General features: G+C 33.8%; 2 protein-coding genes and 1 long non-coding RNA gene across 17 annotated transcripts in view; 1 reads left to right on the plus strand and 2 right to left on the minus strand.

The window, feature by feature from the left end:
* The window catches only part of Gish (casein kinase I gish), a 51,933-nt gene extending 39,157 nt beyond the window's left edge, over nucleotides 1-12,776 (plus strand). For 3 of the 11 annotated variants that reach the window (XM_083078363.1, XM_083078368.1, XM_083078365.1), the window contains 4 exons: nucleotides 441-521; nucleotides 2,139-2,264; nucleotides 3,269-3,375; nucleotides 3,726-4,956. In XM_083078363.1, coding sequence (XP_082934489.1) covers nucleotides 441-521; nucleotides 2,139-2,264; nucleotides 3,269-3,375; nucleotides 3,726-3,912 — 501 coding nt within the window. In that variant the 3' untranslated portion in view covers nucleotides 3,913-4,956. Of the gene's footprint in view, nucleotides 1-149; nucleotides 320-440; nucleotides 522-2,138; nucleotides 2,265-3,268; nucleotides 3,376-3,725; nucleotides 4,957-5,072; nucleotides 8,588-8,912 lie in introns of those variants that run through there. The other 8 variants (XR_014435060.1, XR_014435064.1, XM_083078366.1 and 5 more) reach the window with 6 other exon arrangements.
* On the minus strand, nucleotides 11,001-14,419 carry LOC145959492 (uncharacterized). Of its 5 annotated transcripts, XR_014435065.1 has the most exons (6): nucleotides 14,009-14,418; nucleotides 13,655-13,841; nucleotides 13,423-13,597; nucleotides 13,121-13,324; nucleotides 11,994-13,020; nucleotides 11,001-11,735 (listed from the first exon to the last, which is right to left on the minus strand). XR_014435065.1 is itself a non-coding variant. In XM_083078375.1 (5 exons), exons 2-5 carry the CDS (start codon nucleotides 13,830-13,832, stop codon nucleotides 12,822-12,824), a joined length of 756 nt encoding a protein of 251 aa, XP_082934501.1. In that variant the 5' UTR covers nucleotides 13,833-13,841; nucleotides 14,146-14,419; the 3' UTR covers nucleotides 11,001-12,821. The 5 variants fall into 5 exon arrangements, 4 of the variants coding, with proteins under 4 accessions (XP_082934501.1, XP_082934500.1, XP_082934498.1 ...); XM_083078375.1 differs by having other exon boundaries at nucleotides 11,001-13,020; nucleotides 14,146-14,419; XM_083078374.1 differs by having other exon boundaries at nucleotides 11,001-13,020; nucleotides 13,995-14,419.
* A 1,998-nt stretch (nucleotides 14,420-16,417) lies between these two features.
* On the minus strand, nucleotides 16,418-17,657 carry LOC145971957 (uncharacterized). Its single transcript, XR_014439009.1, has 3 exons — nucleotides 17,130-17,657; nucleotides 16,844-16,954; nucleotides 16,418-16,773 (listed from the first exon to the last, which is right to left on the minus strand). It is a non-coding gene; the product is annotated as an uncharacterized LOC145971957 (long non-coding RNA).
* Between the last annotated feature and the right edge of the window lie 303 nt (nucleotides 17,658-17,960).

Genomic DNA, 17,960 nt, shown 5'->3' on the forward strand with positions numbered 1-17,960 from the left:
TTTATGAAATCTTCCTCAACATTTTGGTATTAGAATTTTCGTCTCCAAATGATTTCAGGAATCTACCATTAACGGCTGATTCGTTAAGTCTGGGACACCCTGTATATATGTCGATTCCTTATTATAATAAAGTAATTGATTGTTATTAGAGACAGAGAGAGAGAATGAGAGAGAGGGGAGAGAAAGAGAGCTTTCACAGCCGATTGGTTTTATTTAAATAGATATCTAACGCATTATGATGTCACAGATCTTCTGTTAAGCGTAAATTAAAGTGCACAGTCCGTCAATAAGTCTGTCTGTCCGTTTTACAGAGCTTCAAGTATGTTATCTATGTACAATGTGAGGTAGAATGTGTACACAATAACATCGTTTTCGTTCATCAGACTTTCGTCCGGTACATATACATGTATAAAGTAAACGTCTTCTCTTTTTTATTACAGTCCACGCCTGTCGGATCCCTTCAAACCGGCCAGGAGATCGTTGTATCGCCAAATCGTGACCGGCATCCCTCAGCTTTTAAGGTATTGCTTACGTTTTCTTCACGTTTCTTTTCTCTCTCTCTTTTAAAACATGAAGAGAAAAAACCAAAGCATGGACGTAGCCTATATCTATTTGTTATTCGAGTTAACCGCATGGATACACGCCTCATTAGCGAAAAGATCAAAGACAGAATTTTAACAACGACCTTGATTCAGACTGTTTATCTCGCGGAGACGAATCATTCCAAAGGGAATGAATCATTTTAAATGATTCTGCATTTTTTTTAACGATGTTAAATGGCTAAATCTCGGGAAGAGAGAGAGCAGTATTATAAAACAATTATGTACATTATATCGTTTCTCTCTGCACGAATCCAACGGGCATCAATTTATAGGAGTACGATGATTTTGAGGAGGATGTAGTCCTCATGATGGATGAGGTTCGCTTCGAATTGCAAGGCCAATATGTAAGCCAATCTTTGGGTTGCGCTCCAAGAATTGACTTCTTCATGCATGCTTTATCTTATCAGTAGAGGGGAGACGATACTACAATATATAGTTGGAAAGATATCCGCGTCTTATAATTGCGTGTTATTGATGTTTTTCCGTAAAACAAGGTCGCACGAAGCTTAACGATCGTGAAGCATATTCTGCCAACTCGAATGCAATAAATAATTAATTGATAAATAAGTATAGTTGAGATAAACGGGAATCGATAGCAATACATATTTTAGACGTTATTAGAATCATTAGAAAATAAACCATAAAATGATTAACGTTTGATTTTGAATCTGTGATGACAACTCATGCACGAAGAAGTAATTTTGCCTCAGTTATATTTTAGTATTTTTGCCCTTACTTACAACTAGTTGGAGCCAGAAAGTTTCTGCCATCTTCTCATAGTGTATCCAAATAAAGTACATAAAATAATACATAGAAGTTAAAATATAGAAGTTGTAGGTAATTCTTTATTTATTCTCGAGCAGCGAACCACATATTCATCTTCCTAATATACAGGGTATCCCGAATTTAAATATCAATATTTTAAGAATGTATATGAATCGATGAACTAAAAAAAGATCCTAGAGATTTGCTCATTTTTGCTTCGATTTACAGAAAATCGACAAAAAAAGAAAAAAGTTCTCATCAGAAAATGTAAAACAATATTAAAATTATTAGGTTTATCGAAAAGCGAGTTGAATTAAAATCTCCCTGAAGTAATATTAGAGGATTGTAAATAAATATGCGGGGGATTATATTCTATTTATTCTAGTTTGTTTATGATTATACATTTAAATTTTAAACTTTATTAAGCAAATGACATGAATAAATAAATGAAAAAATAAAAATCTCTTTTGCAATTTTCCCCAATACAAAGCAAAAACAAGTAAATCTCTAAAGTACTTTTTTTGGTTTATTGATCCCAAAGTTTTGATAATTAAATTTAAGACACCCTGTAGAAATTAATATCGGATTAGGTTTCTTATTATTAATTCTCTCTACTACGCGTGCGCGGATTTCGTTTATCGTCACAACTCACACTCGGAGAAAACTTCTGTCAAATGTTTCTCGATACCTTCTTTCTCTTCTACTGTCCTTTGAATCCTTCGGAATTATTCATATAACGCGACGCAACGAAATTCATGCTTGTTCCTTCAGGAATTCGCAGGTGGAGGGGTGGGAGGTGGGGGCGGTAAGGGGGTGGGAGCCACGTGGCCAGATACTGTGAAGCAATCAGGAGCCGGTGGTACATTGACACCTGCTGACAGGCACGGCTCTGTACAGGTGAGTTTACCTGCGCATCTTCCATCCTTCTCTCTCGTGTCATTCCGTCTCTTAATTTCCCAAGAGCTTCTCCTTCCTTTTCAACTTTCTTTGCAGCTTTTCTCGTTTTTTCATTTACAATCGAGTCACTTACGTTTCATGAAGGAAGAAGTGAAAAAAACATGATTCTTGGGATGTTCAAATGACATGTTGCACTTCGTAATCTTTTATATATTTCTCTTTTAGATTCCAAAAGAAAAAAAAATAAATTTAAAAATTCAAAAGCCGATAAAGTAAATTTTTAATGGTAAATTATTATTCACATTACCTTCTCCTAATTCTGTCATCTTTCTTGTCTCTCATTCTCATAAACGTCGTCGTATACGTGATGTCTCAGTCTTTACAAGAGAGTGTAAACTGTTCGCTCTATTTCTAGACAAAGCACCACTGGATTATGGTCAGTTAGAAGTCTGTGCAATTTGACTTGTTGCAGCATGTTGTGTCGAGATACTTTTACTTTCTTTCTTTGATTGGACATGAAATACTAATCCGGTATTATAGTACGATCACTCGTCTCTTTCCTGCACTTGCAATAACAAAAGCGTCATCGTCACGTATGACTTTTGAGAAAGATAAGAGTTTGTCACTTATACATATGCCTTTTTTTTAAATTTACAATATTGCTTCATGGGTCCTATGTATTTCAGTGATAGTCTTTCTTTTTTCCTTTTACGTTAAATTCTCACCCCCTTGTAAGATCTTACTTGAGTCTTTATGTAACTTGTGTGTAAAGGTAGACTTTTGGATAAACTGATTTTTTTGATGTAACTACTCCTGCGTAGTTTTCTCTTTTTTGAAAACCCAACAAGTAGTACAAAAACAAGTACTTCCCTAATTTTCACGTCCAACAATATTGGAAAATATAATATATCCGTCTAGATAAATCTGTCGAATCCTTTAATGTTGAAACCCGCATATTTATTTTCATATTGATTTGCAATAACGCTGTGCAACGTTGTACGCAGGTGGTGTCGTCGACTAATGGAGAGCTAGCCAATGATGATCCGACCGCTGGTCACTCCAATACACCAATCACAGCACCTCAGGAAGTGGACATGATCGACGAAACCAAGTTAGTAGCAGTTTGTTTCATCACAATTCGTCTTTTTCTATCTGTTGTTCCAAATTTACGAAATAGATAAAAATATGCAATTTAATAGATTCCACCATACATATACATATTTTATTTTATATATGTGTATGCGCATGCAATTCTTTTAAATTTTATTAGAATTTATTTATTTATTTATTAGAGTGTATTTTATTACAATTTATTTGTGCACCGGGGAGGAAATCGTAGTAAAAATTTTTCAACGCATTAAAATGCGAGAAGAGAGAAAAGGCGCTTACACATGTATAAATTGTATAGAGATATTTTAAAGAAGCCGATTCTCATATTGTGCATGTGTATTATTTTCACAGACAAGTAACTCGATTAAAATGGAAACATTGTTCCCGGTGTGGAAAGTTCATGTTCCGATCTTTTCAAGCGCACATTTCCAACACCTATCCCACCCTAATTCCCGAACTAGGTTTGTTGCACCAATTCAACTGGTCAATTCAAGATTTTCTGTTTCGCAATATAAGAAGAAAATATCGTATTCATTGAATATTTCAATAGATATTTGTTATGGAAATTTTATTATTAGACTAGTAAAGTATGCCGTGAATGATATGAAATATAAAATTGCAAAATACGATAATCAAATATACCCTTGATGTAATGCTGTTTAGAATATTGTTTAATATTGCGGTTATTATTCTGTAATATATTTATAATGTTGTGTGTGTGTGTATATATATATATATATATGTAGTATTTCGTATATATTCGTAGCATTTGCGTTTCGTTTGACATTTCTAATAAATCGCGTTTACAGCTTTCATGAGATTTAATAGACAAGATTTGATTTATTAATACAGATAATTACATATCACTGAAAAACATATCGTAAAATAAAATATACATATAAGCATTTTTTTGTATGTCGCTACAAATATTATATTTTTGTTATACAATTTAAAAATTTAAATTTTGTGAAAAATTTCCGTTGACTAAAGCGCTGTTATATAATTTATTATATATCGACAGGAGAAAAGGCCATTAATTATATTGATTTATTTACATATAATTTGATCGAAACAAATTGCAACCTTCTCGTTGTTATATTGTATTAATATCAAAACTATGTATTTTTTTTTTTTATACATTTGGTAACATTAAATGTTGTATGCATTATTTTCATCTATCCTATATGTTCTATCTCTTCCCGCCATTTTTCTCTCCTCTCATCATTATTAGAATGAATTTTAAAATATTCAAATTAACTACGTAAACAAGATTAACAAACTGTATGATTAATTGACGTGTATGTGTCATAACACTACTGTCTGTTGGATAAGGAGTGTCTTTGGAAGATTGACAAATTTCTTTCTCCATCAACTCTCATTGTAATTAAGTGTGTGCCATTTATCCCATACATTCTATCATTCCTCGCTCCATTTTCTTCTCTCCCTCATCATTTCATATAAGAATGAATTTTAAAACATTCAAATTAAATAACAAAATTAACAAATTGCTTGACAAATTGCTTGACATGTATGTCGCGACAATCAATGTTCATATTGAATCAAATATAGAGTATCTCTGGAAGATTGAATTGCCTTCTCTCTCAACTCTCTGTCTATTGTTACATGGGTCCATGCATGCTCGGTGTGTTGACTTAACGAGAGACGCTGCCAAAGAGGGACGACTCTAAGTCCTATTAGTGTTTGCTTCATTTCCAGATGCTGTTGCTTCTTCAAGCGCAAGAAGAAGAAAAGTGGAAGGCAGAAATGACTGTCCGTTACCGTTGGTCTCGGGGGGGCGGTGCAGTGCGCGGGTAATAGTGCCGACGGGTCCGCCGGAGGGGTCGTCGCTGTCACCGCGACGTCGAGGACGGGGAAACGCGGCGCGGCCGCGGGGATGATGAGCGCAACAGCAGCCGCGGGTACAGCGACCGCCGATACTGCCAGCAGCGCCGATCCCGAGAGAGAGGCCGTCACTCTGCTGCGCATCGGTAGCCGATCAGCGTCAAGGGACTCGGTGCTGCACACGACCGTCACGATGACGCCGACGCCGACGCCGCCGCCGCTGTCCAACTGAACGACCGCCATCATCGTCATCGTAATTTTCACCACCATCATCGTACCATCTATTACATTTCTATCGTCATGTTAATTGGATGGTTGCGACTCGGTCGGGAGAACGAAGGAGCTGCTTTTTCTCTGGCCAATCGAGCTGTGATCTCTTCGATAAATAGGCGGACTCGCTAATGACTCGCTCATGATTCGACCTGCAATCTAGATCCGCTTCTCAAAGAAATGAAATCGAAATTATCAGTTTCTGCGATTAGTTGATTAGAATTGTTTTTAGTTACGTTTGCAACCATCGCGAGGGAAGCGCGAAAACTGTCGGATCCGCTTTCGAAAGCTCCTCTTTTATTTGTTTTGCACGTTGTACGCACACTTGTATAAGAGTACAGAATACATCTGAACAGTTGGACAAAGTGTATTCTGTGACGCGCGAAAATGTGGAATTTTTTTTAGAGAGAATTTAATTATTGATCTCCAATTAATGAGACTAATAATTGATGAGATGGAATGCACTTTTCTTTGTATTTTTTTTTTTTTTTTCGTAATATTGCAGTGTGAAAATTCGCAAAATATACAATTGGTTGAAACGAATTTTTACATATTTATCCAGCGAGATATGACTGACCTCTTGCTTCTCGAGCCGATAAACTCGATAGCTGGATGATTAGACCCACTTTAAATTTTCAGTAAAGTAAAATCAAAGACACATTCACGTCTCTAGCTCCCGTATCTATCTTTCTCGATGCATATCGCATGCATCTTGCGTGTATGTTTCGTTTAATTCTTATTTTTTTTCTCTTCTTATCGTCACAAATAAGTCGATGAATATTCCTAGTGACCTTGAGCTACTGATAGAAGTCAAGAGACGTTGGCGAATCCACTTACCTACTTACTGAATAAATCCTCTCGTTTAGCCAAGAAAAGTGACCTCGCGCTATTATTATTGCTACTATTGTCATGATTACATTTCATCTTGTTGCTGCCCACTGCTATTACTACTTACTACTGCTACTATTACTACTATTAGCACTATGATTATTATATTATAATGATTATTCTTCATTATTATATATTATTTTATTTCATTATTATTATTATTATTATTATTATTAATTTCTAATTATTACATCGATCGTATTCCTCGTCCTCATTCATCATCGTTAGCCACATCATCGTTTCCATCATCATCATCATTATCATTCCTATTTCGCACTTCCTATCCGCACTCGCGTTTATCAATTACATTGCTATCAATGTCATCAGCATATTGATATGTCACTGTTGACTGAAAATGGTCGTCGGCCGGTCATCGAAACCAATGAACCAATGAACGGAGAATCATATAGAAGTAAAAAGGAATTGACGTACCGATGTTGAGAGAACTTTGTTTGTGCCTACGACTCTCTTCTTGTATCACGGGGATGCTTTTTAATAACGTCGCACTGTGCGATGGATGGTCACGTTGGCGATCGCATATGTACTGCGAATTATAACGAATTGAAATTACCTATCTATAGATCTCATTGTACATTCACAACCCCGCAGGATAAACGAGCGTAGCGTGTTATCTCGGATTTGTTGTAATTGAGAGATTTCGATTGTCGCGAAGTCTGATTATAATCCTCTGAAAGGCATGAAACTGAAAAACGACGATCGCGTTTCAAGTATGGAATTAAGATGTCCAATATTGCGAATAAGTGTTCTCGCTTTCGCATCTCTATGAATGGCGAGAACGTGTAATGTATATATCCACTATATGAAGCGAAAATTCGCACATGTTTGATTTTATATGTCTTTTGATTTCGAATTTCTTTTTTTTTTAATTCCATCTATCAACAAATAATTTTAATATATATTTGGAATATTTATGATGTATGATTTTTGTATCTAGTTAAACACAGATCTTGTAATTTTAATTTTGAGTTGTGTATTGTAAAAAGTACGAAAGAATAGAGCAGTATTAAAGTGTTATTAATAAGCATTATCAAAGTAATATTGAATATATATACAGAGTTCAAACTATCTGAATGCGTGTTAATTGTCGAATGGTTTCTTTGACATCTACACTGCCTATTTTTTCTACACGAGGATTATGGTTGTATGATAATTCTACCATACGTCATCATCAGTTCTACCATCCGCTGCACGCATTGTGATTGATACACATTAAAGAACATTTCACGTCATACGATTAATGTTTATTTCTCAAATAAAACGCGAAATATCTTTCCTAAGTGAATATCTTCTCATATCATTCGCATGTATTTTTTCTAAGTAATTTTTTCGCCTGGATATACTCATAATTTTAAATAAGCAAGAAAGTCCATACATTTTGCAAGCAATATCAGTAATTTCGGTTTCATGCCTTTTAAAAACGAAATTATCATACGAGAGAGTGACTTATCTTGCGCGATGAACGATTGAAACAATTACATTTTACATAACATATCGATGAAATAAGGTTTTTCTGTCAGTAGACTTTATAGCGTATATAATGAAAGTTTATTAAATCGTAAATGTGTGCGAGAGGAGCAAGTTGAAATTACGTGACACTCGTGGCAGTCGATTCGTTTTCCATCAGTGTTTATCAATTAAAAGAAAGAGGGAAAACGGAAACAAAAAAAAAATTTTTCTTTCGATACAGATCATCCTCCGGGAAGAGAGTGCGATATTCGAGGATAGTTCTTGTTTCCGTGCATGTTTTCGAGGTGATTATCAAAAAGAACCTAACGAAAAGTGAGAAAAAAAAGAGAGCAACTATGTGTTTGCGCCAGATTCTATTTCAGTTTCTTGAAGACATACGTCGTCGGAATTTTGATAATAAAATCTAAATGTTGTACATGATTTCTGTTCGAAACAAATTGATCTGAACACGCAAAATTGTCGAGTAATAACGCAAAAATTCACTGTAACGAGAGCTCTCTGCTGTGAACATATTTAATCGCTATTCTCCCCGTATAATGTGACAAGAAGAGCGTTACGTTGCGAGGCATTTGCAGAGATTCATTAGAGCGAGACGTGCGATTTTCTGTTAATGGCTCGCGACATTGAAACATTTAAGCGACCAAGAAATAAATGAGACGAAATTATAGACGGAAGATCATGGGAGAGCAAAAGGATCCCGTCAGCCATATCGATTAAACAAGCAAGTAAGGATGTTTGAAATCCTATCATTTAAATTCGACTTTCAGCAAAATTCTATTGATTTAATTCACCTCAAAAAATGCAAGTTTCATAAATTCCCATACAGCACAAAACATTGTTACATTGTAACATTACAGCAATATTGCTGCAATGTAACAACAATGCTAATTTGTAACATTTTTAAAATCATGTTTGAATGCATTTTGAAATTTTTCTCCATAAATAAAAAAAGAATGTAAGCGAATCTATTTCTTCCTTAGGGAAAAATATTTTCGTCGAACAATTTTTCTTATCTCCAAAAGTGGTACAAGTGTCTGTTTATTTTTGCAGGAACATGGTAAATGACGAGTACGAAGGAAATTGTGTTACGTCCAAAGGTCCACACTTATGCTAGTCCGGCCGATGACTTCGTACACACCACTTCCGAGAGATGTACGCGCGTTGTATTGTGTAACGCCACTTTGTATCCATGTTACATACTCGCCGACAAGCGCGTCCGACGACAGAAACCCATGTACTTACGGAGCTGTTGCGTACTCGAGCCGTATTTGTAATACACGGTCCCGTACGAGACTAAAGCGAAATGAAAGACGGAAGAGAGAGAACCGCTTCTGTCGGGGACAGTCTTTGGAAAGTGATACGCTTAAAAAAAAAAAAAGATAGAGATCAGAATCTCTAGATTATACTCTGTGAATTTCCTCCCTCTTTCTCTCTCTCTCTCCCTCTCATTATCTGTATATCTTCCCCGCTGTTGATGAACGCACCGAGGATATCGTTCCTTAATTTTGTGAGCCAGCTGCGACTGACAAACGATCGTCGATATCAGCGGAAAGAGAGTGATTGATCTGATGAATGATTGGGTGATATCCGCATGTGTATACGATTCGCGTGCGTGGAAAGAGAACGAGTCGAGAAGAGACGTTACTTGAGAGCGCTTTTCCTTTTCCCTTCGACGAGGCTGATTCGTAGTTTCGCGTAAGTTGTAAAACTACCATGCTCTACTGTACATAAGACGCTGAATCGCGTACGCGACTATTTATTCGTGAATCGTCGCGAATAAAAGTTGATTCGAGCGATCCGATAGCGAGCGGCGCTATTATATAATTGTAATATTCGATCGCGAGGAGGAGGTCCACGCGACAAAGGGAGAGAGCGTCTCCGATATTTATATCACTGTCCTGCCACCGAGGATGAATCCGCGTTGTTGGCGTTAATTATAACAAGTATCCTGTTGCGCGAGACGTTTAGCCCGTAGTTTTTTAGCCGATTTTTCAAAGCGCGCGCGGGCGAAGTCACACGATTTTTATTAATGTAACACGACTGACTGCTGGTTAAGTATGGTTGTGAGCAAAAAAAAAAAGAGTCCTCGCGTCTCGGGCGTTGTAAACGGTACACAGACACACACACACGAACCTTTGCGTTTCTCTCCAGATTACCTTGAAGAGAGAAGAGCGATTGTCAGTAGGAATGAAATTACGACTCGTTGTGATGTAAAATGTCAAATCATCTTCGTTCGAGAAATATTTCTTTTTTTTCCTCTTTTGTTCATTTGTAAATGGTGCGAATAGATTGTGTGGATCAGGATCGATCCCAGCAAACACCAAATAATAGTTATATAACTGTTAGTTATAATTTCCCACTCAACAATATAACGGTTACATGTAACAGTTATATCGTTGAGTGAGGAAATTACAACTAACAATTATATAAATGTTACTTGGTGTTTGCTGGGATGTATCCTTGTGTCTTTCATTCCCCGGCTCATCGGCTCAAACGACGATGATATATTGATTATATCGGTACCGTGATTGTACGTATCTATGAGGCTGCGTAACTACTAAAATATCCTGTAAAGTGTAACTTGAAGAAAAGAAATTAGATAACGCGTTTTCCCTCGTGTGTTGTGATCGTTTAGTTATATACGTCGATATCGTCGATTTACGACAATGTTGCAGAGAACCACCGTCTCGATGAAACACGTGAGATTAAGTTATAATCAAGCACTATATATAGTCTCGTATGGAGAAAGTCAAATGACTTACGCGCATAGTGAGGCTTATACGCATTTTTGACCTATTATATGTTCGTATTGTTTTAATGGACGAATTGTTGAAGAATAAAATTGCTATAATTGCTAATGATCATAATAAATCGCCGTTTTTATGAAATTGGCAGATCACGTGCATTTGATATAGTACGCCTGTGTTGTGTATGCGTGCATGTGTGTGTTTCATATTTTATTATAGAGTACACGAATTTTTTATTTACGAGGCAAGTGACACAAAATCAGACAGTATAAAGCGATCGTGTGTGCGTGCGTCTGTGAGGTATCATTTTTGCAATGTGCAAGAAACACACGAGGAGAAACAGAGTGAAAAATCGAAATAAGAACTCAAAAAAAAAAATAGAAAATTAATGTACAATGCAAAGCGTATCTTTACTTCAATTTGTGTCCACATGTAGAGATTATAACGTAATTTTTTCAGTACGATATTATTATCAGTGTGACACTAGTATCCTTATCGTGATCATTTTCTTATTATTATGTAACTGGGATAATGCCACTGAGAAATGGATGTGTTCTTTAGGAGGAAGCTAATGAAATGAGAACGAAATTATCAGGGTTGGGAGAGAAACGATAACAAGTTACTGTATAAAGTTAACTATTCGTCATCATTATCGTTTCTTTTTCTGAAAGATAACTCGTTACCGTTTGCTCGTTACTCGAATAGCAACGAGTCGTTATAATTTCTATTACTTTTCTTTATGTTAATGCGAGGTCAAATTAAAATTTAAACATTATTTTATATTAAAATATAAAAGCGATATAATTTTTTAATAGCGTGATATCGTTTATTTGATATAAATTATAATAATTTCGATAACAATTAATTTTGAATAAAAAAAGCTTTAAAAAAGTTGGAAAAAGATTTCTAATATTTTTAAATGCTAATATATTAAGAAGAGAAAGTTATCTTAGTTTTCTTTAAATAGATTCATAAATATCATTAAAATTGCCTTTTTTATATATTTTTCTTGTGCAATTTTAAAATCCTGACACGATATTCTCATAATTTTCATAATCTCAAACTCTTGTCCACTCATTGAATTATTTGTATAATTAAATGTTTCTTACAAAATAGAAGCAAGATACTAAAAAAAAAAAAGCTTTCAGTAATTGTTATACAATGCCATATTTCAACACTCTTGATCAATATTTGTATAAAAATTATATCAAATAGATTCGAAAAGAAAATAATAAAAGTAATTATTAAATTCATCATTCTCTATTATTGAAAAATGTAATAAAGTTACTTTTTCCGTTACAATTAAAATTAAAATTTGCAACGCCATTAACAAGTTATAAAAAAAAAATTCCAACCCTGGAAATTACGTTATTTGTATAAATACCTTTTTTATAGAAATAATATTCCATACATTCTATGAGATTGTTTCCTTTCAATTTTGCTAGATAACATAAAATCCCATTCAATATTTTTTGATAAAATTCGATACAGCTTCCTTCAAATGGATTCGTTTTCTTTCCACTCGTTTGAACTGATCCATCTTGTGTATATAGTGATGAAAATTGTTTTAGTATCTATTATACTGCGAAAATTATATGTGTTCGCATACACACATACATCATATATACATATATATGCATGTATGTGTATGATTGTGAATAAGGAGAGTGGTTTACATAAGAAATGGACAAAATATATATAATGAAACTGAACGATATACATACCGGACCATGAAAAATAAAAAGAAAAATTGATTGTCTCATATTTGCATTTTATCGCACGTGATGGTTAATATTATATATGTATAATACGTAAATTATATATATATAACATGTACGCGAAAGTTTCTCGACTATATCGATTTCAGAAGATATGAATATGTACATCTCTCTCCCCCTATAATGAAAATTTTACTATATATATGTAAACTGTGATTATCTTAATTTTTAACTTATATACAATACCAATTATGCTTTATTTAATAATTGACTTATACAAATCACCGTCTGACAAGACACTTTAATAGAGAAAGAACTTGGAAAAAGGGGAAAAAAAAGAAAGATTGAAATTTGCGTGGAAGCTTATTCTTGTAAATATGTGTTGTGTCTATTGCGCTTAGCAAGTAAGAAAAGAGAAAAAAGTTCATAATGAATTCTTGCGTATTTTATCTTTGAGATTTCTTTCATCCTCTATCTTTCTCTATCTACTTCTGTTATGTATCTTCACCATATTCATTATTTTGGGACATTTCGAGTATCGTCTCGACATTAATTAGTTCTCTATGCTTCTCCAACATTTCTAACAATATAGGCTGTTTCATTAGCATATGTCTGCTTGCCGCTATAAAATTTCTAATGAGTTTCTTCATTATATTTATCCTTCGTAAAGTTCTTTCCATTTTGTTTTTATTTCTGAAAACGATTTCAGTTGTGAGAATTATGATGCAATAAGATAATTAATATTGTGATATTACGATTATAATAATATTGTGATATTTGCAACTTTACTCACTCTACAATTTCAGGGTTTGTTTCCTGTAATCTCTCGCTTCGTATTCGTTCCTGTTCTTTTAAAAAATTTTTGTAATCAAACAGTGCCTTCTGACATTCTATTTTTAAATCTAACTGTAATCGAGATTCTCTTTCGATGGCCTTTTGAATAGCCATAATACTGTCATTGAAAGCGAATAGCTTCCTCATATAAGTATAAAGTTTTCTGAAACAAAGGGAATTGCAATTTGTTTATATATCCGCACTTTGGTATCTAATATCGATTTGATTGTAGGTAACGACATTTATATAAACATTTCTTACTCTTGGTCTTTCGCATCACCTTCCTTATTACTGAGAATAGAAAGAATAGTGGTACTATGAAGACATAATTTGATGGCCTTAGCGTTTATCAAGGTGTCGCTTGTAATATTCTGCAAGGTATCTCCAACAGGTGAGGGTCCTCCCTCCTTTCGCCTTCGTTCATCACTTGTGTATTCTGTAATTCAAAGATTTTAGAGTGAAATTCACGCTCCGCACAGCATTAATGACATACGTTTGTACTTTGCTTGAAGCATTAATAATCTTGCATTCAAATGCATCAGAGACTCCCTGGCCGTCTGGATCTTCTCCTCGACTGGTTTGAAATCGTTCAACGAAATTGCACCGATCGGGAACTTGTTGAGCGCCGCATTTAGGCCTTTCACAGATTGCTCCAACTCGTCGAGCTCCATTATTATGGACTGAATGAAATTTACAGAAATTTGTTAATAAAAGATACATTATTTATTATAATGACTGTACATATATATATATATATATATATATTTATTTATTTATTTATTTATTCTTTTTCAATTATGAATACGATCAAAACATACCAGTTATCAACTGACACATTCATACAAACCATCTGTTTTTGAATTCAGAAGGAGGGAGAGAGATTTGTTGTGCTTGTTGCTTCTCAAACCTAAATCCACTAGATTTAGGGTAGGTTTTCATGTGACTCTCGACGCTCATTTTCAGCAGAGAGAAGACTGAAGGTACCTTTTCATGTGTCGCTCATCGCTCGTTTTGAGCAGAGAGTAGCTTGAGAGGGGCCACGCTGCCATTTTTCATGGGACGCTTTTTCTACGTCGTACACTGGCGGCGCGTGCATCCATTTTACGCCGCCTGGAACTACATGGCCACATCCACTTTTAGGTGCCGATAAAACAGTCGGTTTTGGTTCATGTCCGTGCTACATCCACAATTTATAGCTCAGAAATAACATCCCGCATATAGACGTAATTAAAATATACTTTGTTAGCTGCGCGATTTCTTTTCCACATTCAAGTATATATTATAAATATCAATATTAATGAGATGCTATTAATGAGAGCTATTAATGAAATAAGTTTGTGTAATATATGTGTGTAGGATATTTTCTCGTGAATATTATTCTCGATAGAAAACAGAAAAGATAAATTATATAAAATTCAATAAATTGAATTTTATTTACTAAAACGATCTTAGAAGAAAAACAATTATAAACCATTTCCAGGAGATGTCATGTGAACACTACATATTTGATACGCAACATATATAACTCTTTTAAAAATAAATATAACATTAAATATATTGAAACTAAATTTTTTTATATTTCTACTAGTTTGTTATTGAACATAATTTTAGAGTTAACAAGATTCTTGCTAAAAACTAAAAACTTAAAATTAATCACTTTAAACCGAACATTTCTCATTGGAATACTTTTCAATTAGATACAATTTTTTTATTTATCTAACAATAAGGAACAATTATCCGAATTATATCATGTTTGATGTCATTTTAAACGCGAAAATTTCATTAATTTATTTTAATTACTTTCAAAAAGATCAAATAAAATATAAAAGTTTTAGTTTTTATCTTATGGATATTTAAAGTTATAAATTATTATACATAACGAAAAAAAAGTTTTCGATATTATTGAAAGCGAGAGCGAGAACGAATAAGAGCAAGCGAGATGACGTATCGTCAAAAGAGTTCCGAAGTCTTTAGTAATCGGTTTTCTCGCTTTCTCTATCCATTCGCAACTCACGAGAATGCAAACATCTTATAAATTAAAAACTAAAACTTTTATTTTGTATTTTATCGATTTGAAAATAATTTTAATGAATTAATGAGATTTTTACGATTAAAATGACACCAAACACGATATAAATCGGACAATTTTTAATTAGTCTGATAATAAAAATTTGGATTATATATTTAACTACATTTGTCCGACTTATGTCGTGTTTGATGTCATTTTAATTGCAAAATGCTCATTATTCCATTAAAATTACTTTAAAACAAATAAAATGCATTTTATTTTCTATTCTGATAAGATGACATACTCGTGACATACTATAGAGAAAGGGTGTGTCGCGTAAGAGACTTCGGAACTCTTTTGACGATACGTCATCTCGCTTGCTCTTATTCGTTCTCGCTCTCGCTTTCAATAATATCGAAAACTTTTTTTTCGTTATGTATAATAATTTATAACTTTAAATATCCATAAAATAAAAACTAAAACTTTTATATTTTAGTTGATCTTTTTGAAAGTAATTAAAATAAATTAATGAAATTTTCGCGTTTAAAATGACATCAAACATGATATAATTCGGATAATTGTTCCTTATTGTTAGATAAATAAAAAAATTGTATCTAATTGAAAAGTATTCCAATGAGAAATGTTCGGTTTAATGTGATTAATTTTTAGTTTTTAGTTTTTAGCAAGAATCTTGTTAACTCTAAAATTATGTTCAATAACAAACTAGTAGAAATATAAAAAAATTTAGTTTCAATATATTTAATGTTATATTTATTTTTAAAAGAGTTATATATGTTGCGTATCAAATATGTAGTGTTCACGTGACATCTCCTGGAAATGGTTTATAATTGTTTTTCTTCTAAGATCGTTTTAGTAAATAAAATTCAATTTATTGAATTTTATATAATTTATCTTTTCTGTTTTCTATCGAGAATAATATTCACGAGAAAATATCCTACACACATATATTACACAAACTTATTTCATTAATAGCTCTCATTAATAGCATCTCATTAATATTGATATTTATAATATATACTTGAATGTGGAAAAGAAATAGCGCAGCTAACAAAGTATATTTTAATTACGTCTATATGCGGGATGTTATTTCTGAGCTATAAATTGTGGATGTAGCACGGACATGAACCAAAACCGACTGTTTTATCGGCACCTAAAAGTGGATGTGGCCATGTAGTTCCAGGCGGCGTAAAATGGATGCACGCGCCGCTAGTGTACAACGTAGAAAAAGCGTCCCATGAAAAATGGCAGCGTGGCCCCTCTCAGGCTTCTCTCTGTTTTGAGCGATAAAAAAAGTCACGTAACTAGATTGTCGCTATCGACTAACTATTGAGCATGAAAAGCGTTCCAGCAGCGATTTAGAAAGAAAAGTTCCGTTGAGACACGCACAGTATAAAATAAATATAAACAAAATGTTACAAGCAAGAAAATATTATAATTGGATGATTGAGTGCACAAAAATTATAAATGAAAATAATATAAAGCAGAATAATATAAAGAAAAGATTAGCAGTAGTGGCAGTTCTTTATTATTTAGAAGAAAAAAAGAAACGATACAAAAAAAAAGTGTTTGGGTTACTCCATCATCTAAAAACATTATAAAACAGATTATTTTTGTAATTAACTAATATAAAATTTATAAATACAAACATTCTACCTAATACAGGATAAAAACACAAATTTTCATCCGTAATAAAATTGGAATAGCCTTCTAGACATGTATGCGTCGGTACTTCATTCTCATTACAAATAGTTCACATGACATATTCTATAAATAAAAATATTTCGTTTATTTTAATGTTCTCTTGCCATTACGCAAAAGATTTTTAACATAACCTTATACATCAGCAGATTTATATTTACATTTTTATTATGTATAAAATTACATTATAAAATATTATTATTATATATATTTAATATTTATTACAAAATTATATACTTACTCTTTGATTATCCATTTGGGCTACGTTCCAAAACGTAAGTAACCGAGGAAATTTTACTCGAATCGCCGTTCCGAAACTCTTTTAAGCCTTTCTGATTGGTTCAAATCGGCCATCGAGTAAAATTTCCTTCGGTTACTTACGTTTTGGAACGTAACCTTGAGTCTTAAAATTTCAAAATTATCGCTCGTGAATGTCGCTTGTAGTTGGAAAAATCCAACTACAGAATCCCGTCGCTGGCGACTATATGACGTCATTATGTCGCTAAAATCGAGCGATAGAGCGATGTATGAAATGGCACCTTGAGAGATGTCATCATGGACCTAAGAAGATATGGATGGAGTCTAAAACGCTCATATGGGCGAGGGGGCTGTGAAATTTGCGGTAAGGGAGGTGTATAGCTCTGTCTCTTTCCAAAAGCAACCTTCGGGTGTTTCCGTCGCATATCCGATAATTCCCGAAAGGTTATATATCCCATATTAGCTAACTTTCGAATAAAAATACATGTATTTTTATTCGAAAGTTAGCTAATATGGGATATATAACCTTTCGGGCATTATCGGATATGCGACGGAAATACCCGAAGGTTGCTTTTGGAAAGAGACAGAGCTATACACCCCCCTTATCGCAAATTTCACACCGCCCCGGCTTTAGACTCCATCCATATCTTCTTAGGACCTGAGCAGAATGGCTGCCTTAAGATTTTAAGACTATGTTTTATGCCTTAGGTCTTTGTCTTAGGTAACGCACAATACTGTGTGTTATGTCTCGAGTCTTATGTATACGCGAACGTTTATTTCTTACAAAGTTCGCGTATACATAAGACTCGGGACA

This window comes from Camponotus vicinus, unplaced genomic scaffold (genome assembly GCF_025532165.1).
Source record: "Camponotus vicinus isolate PSW18456_S1 unplaced genomic scaffold, iyCamVici1.0 SCAF_1, whole genome shotgun sequence".
NCBI lineage: Eukaryota > Metazoa > Arthropoda > Insecta > Hymenoptera > Formicidae > Camponotus > Camponotus vicinus.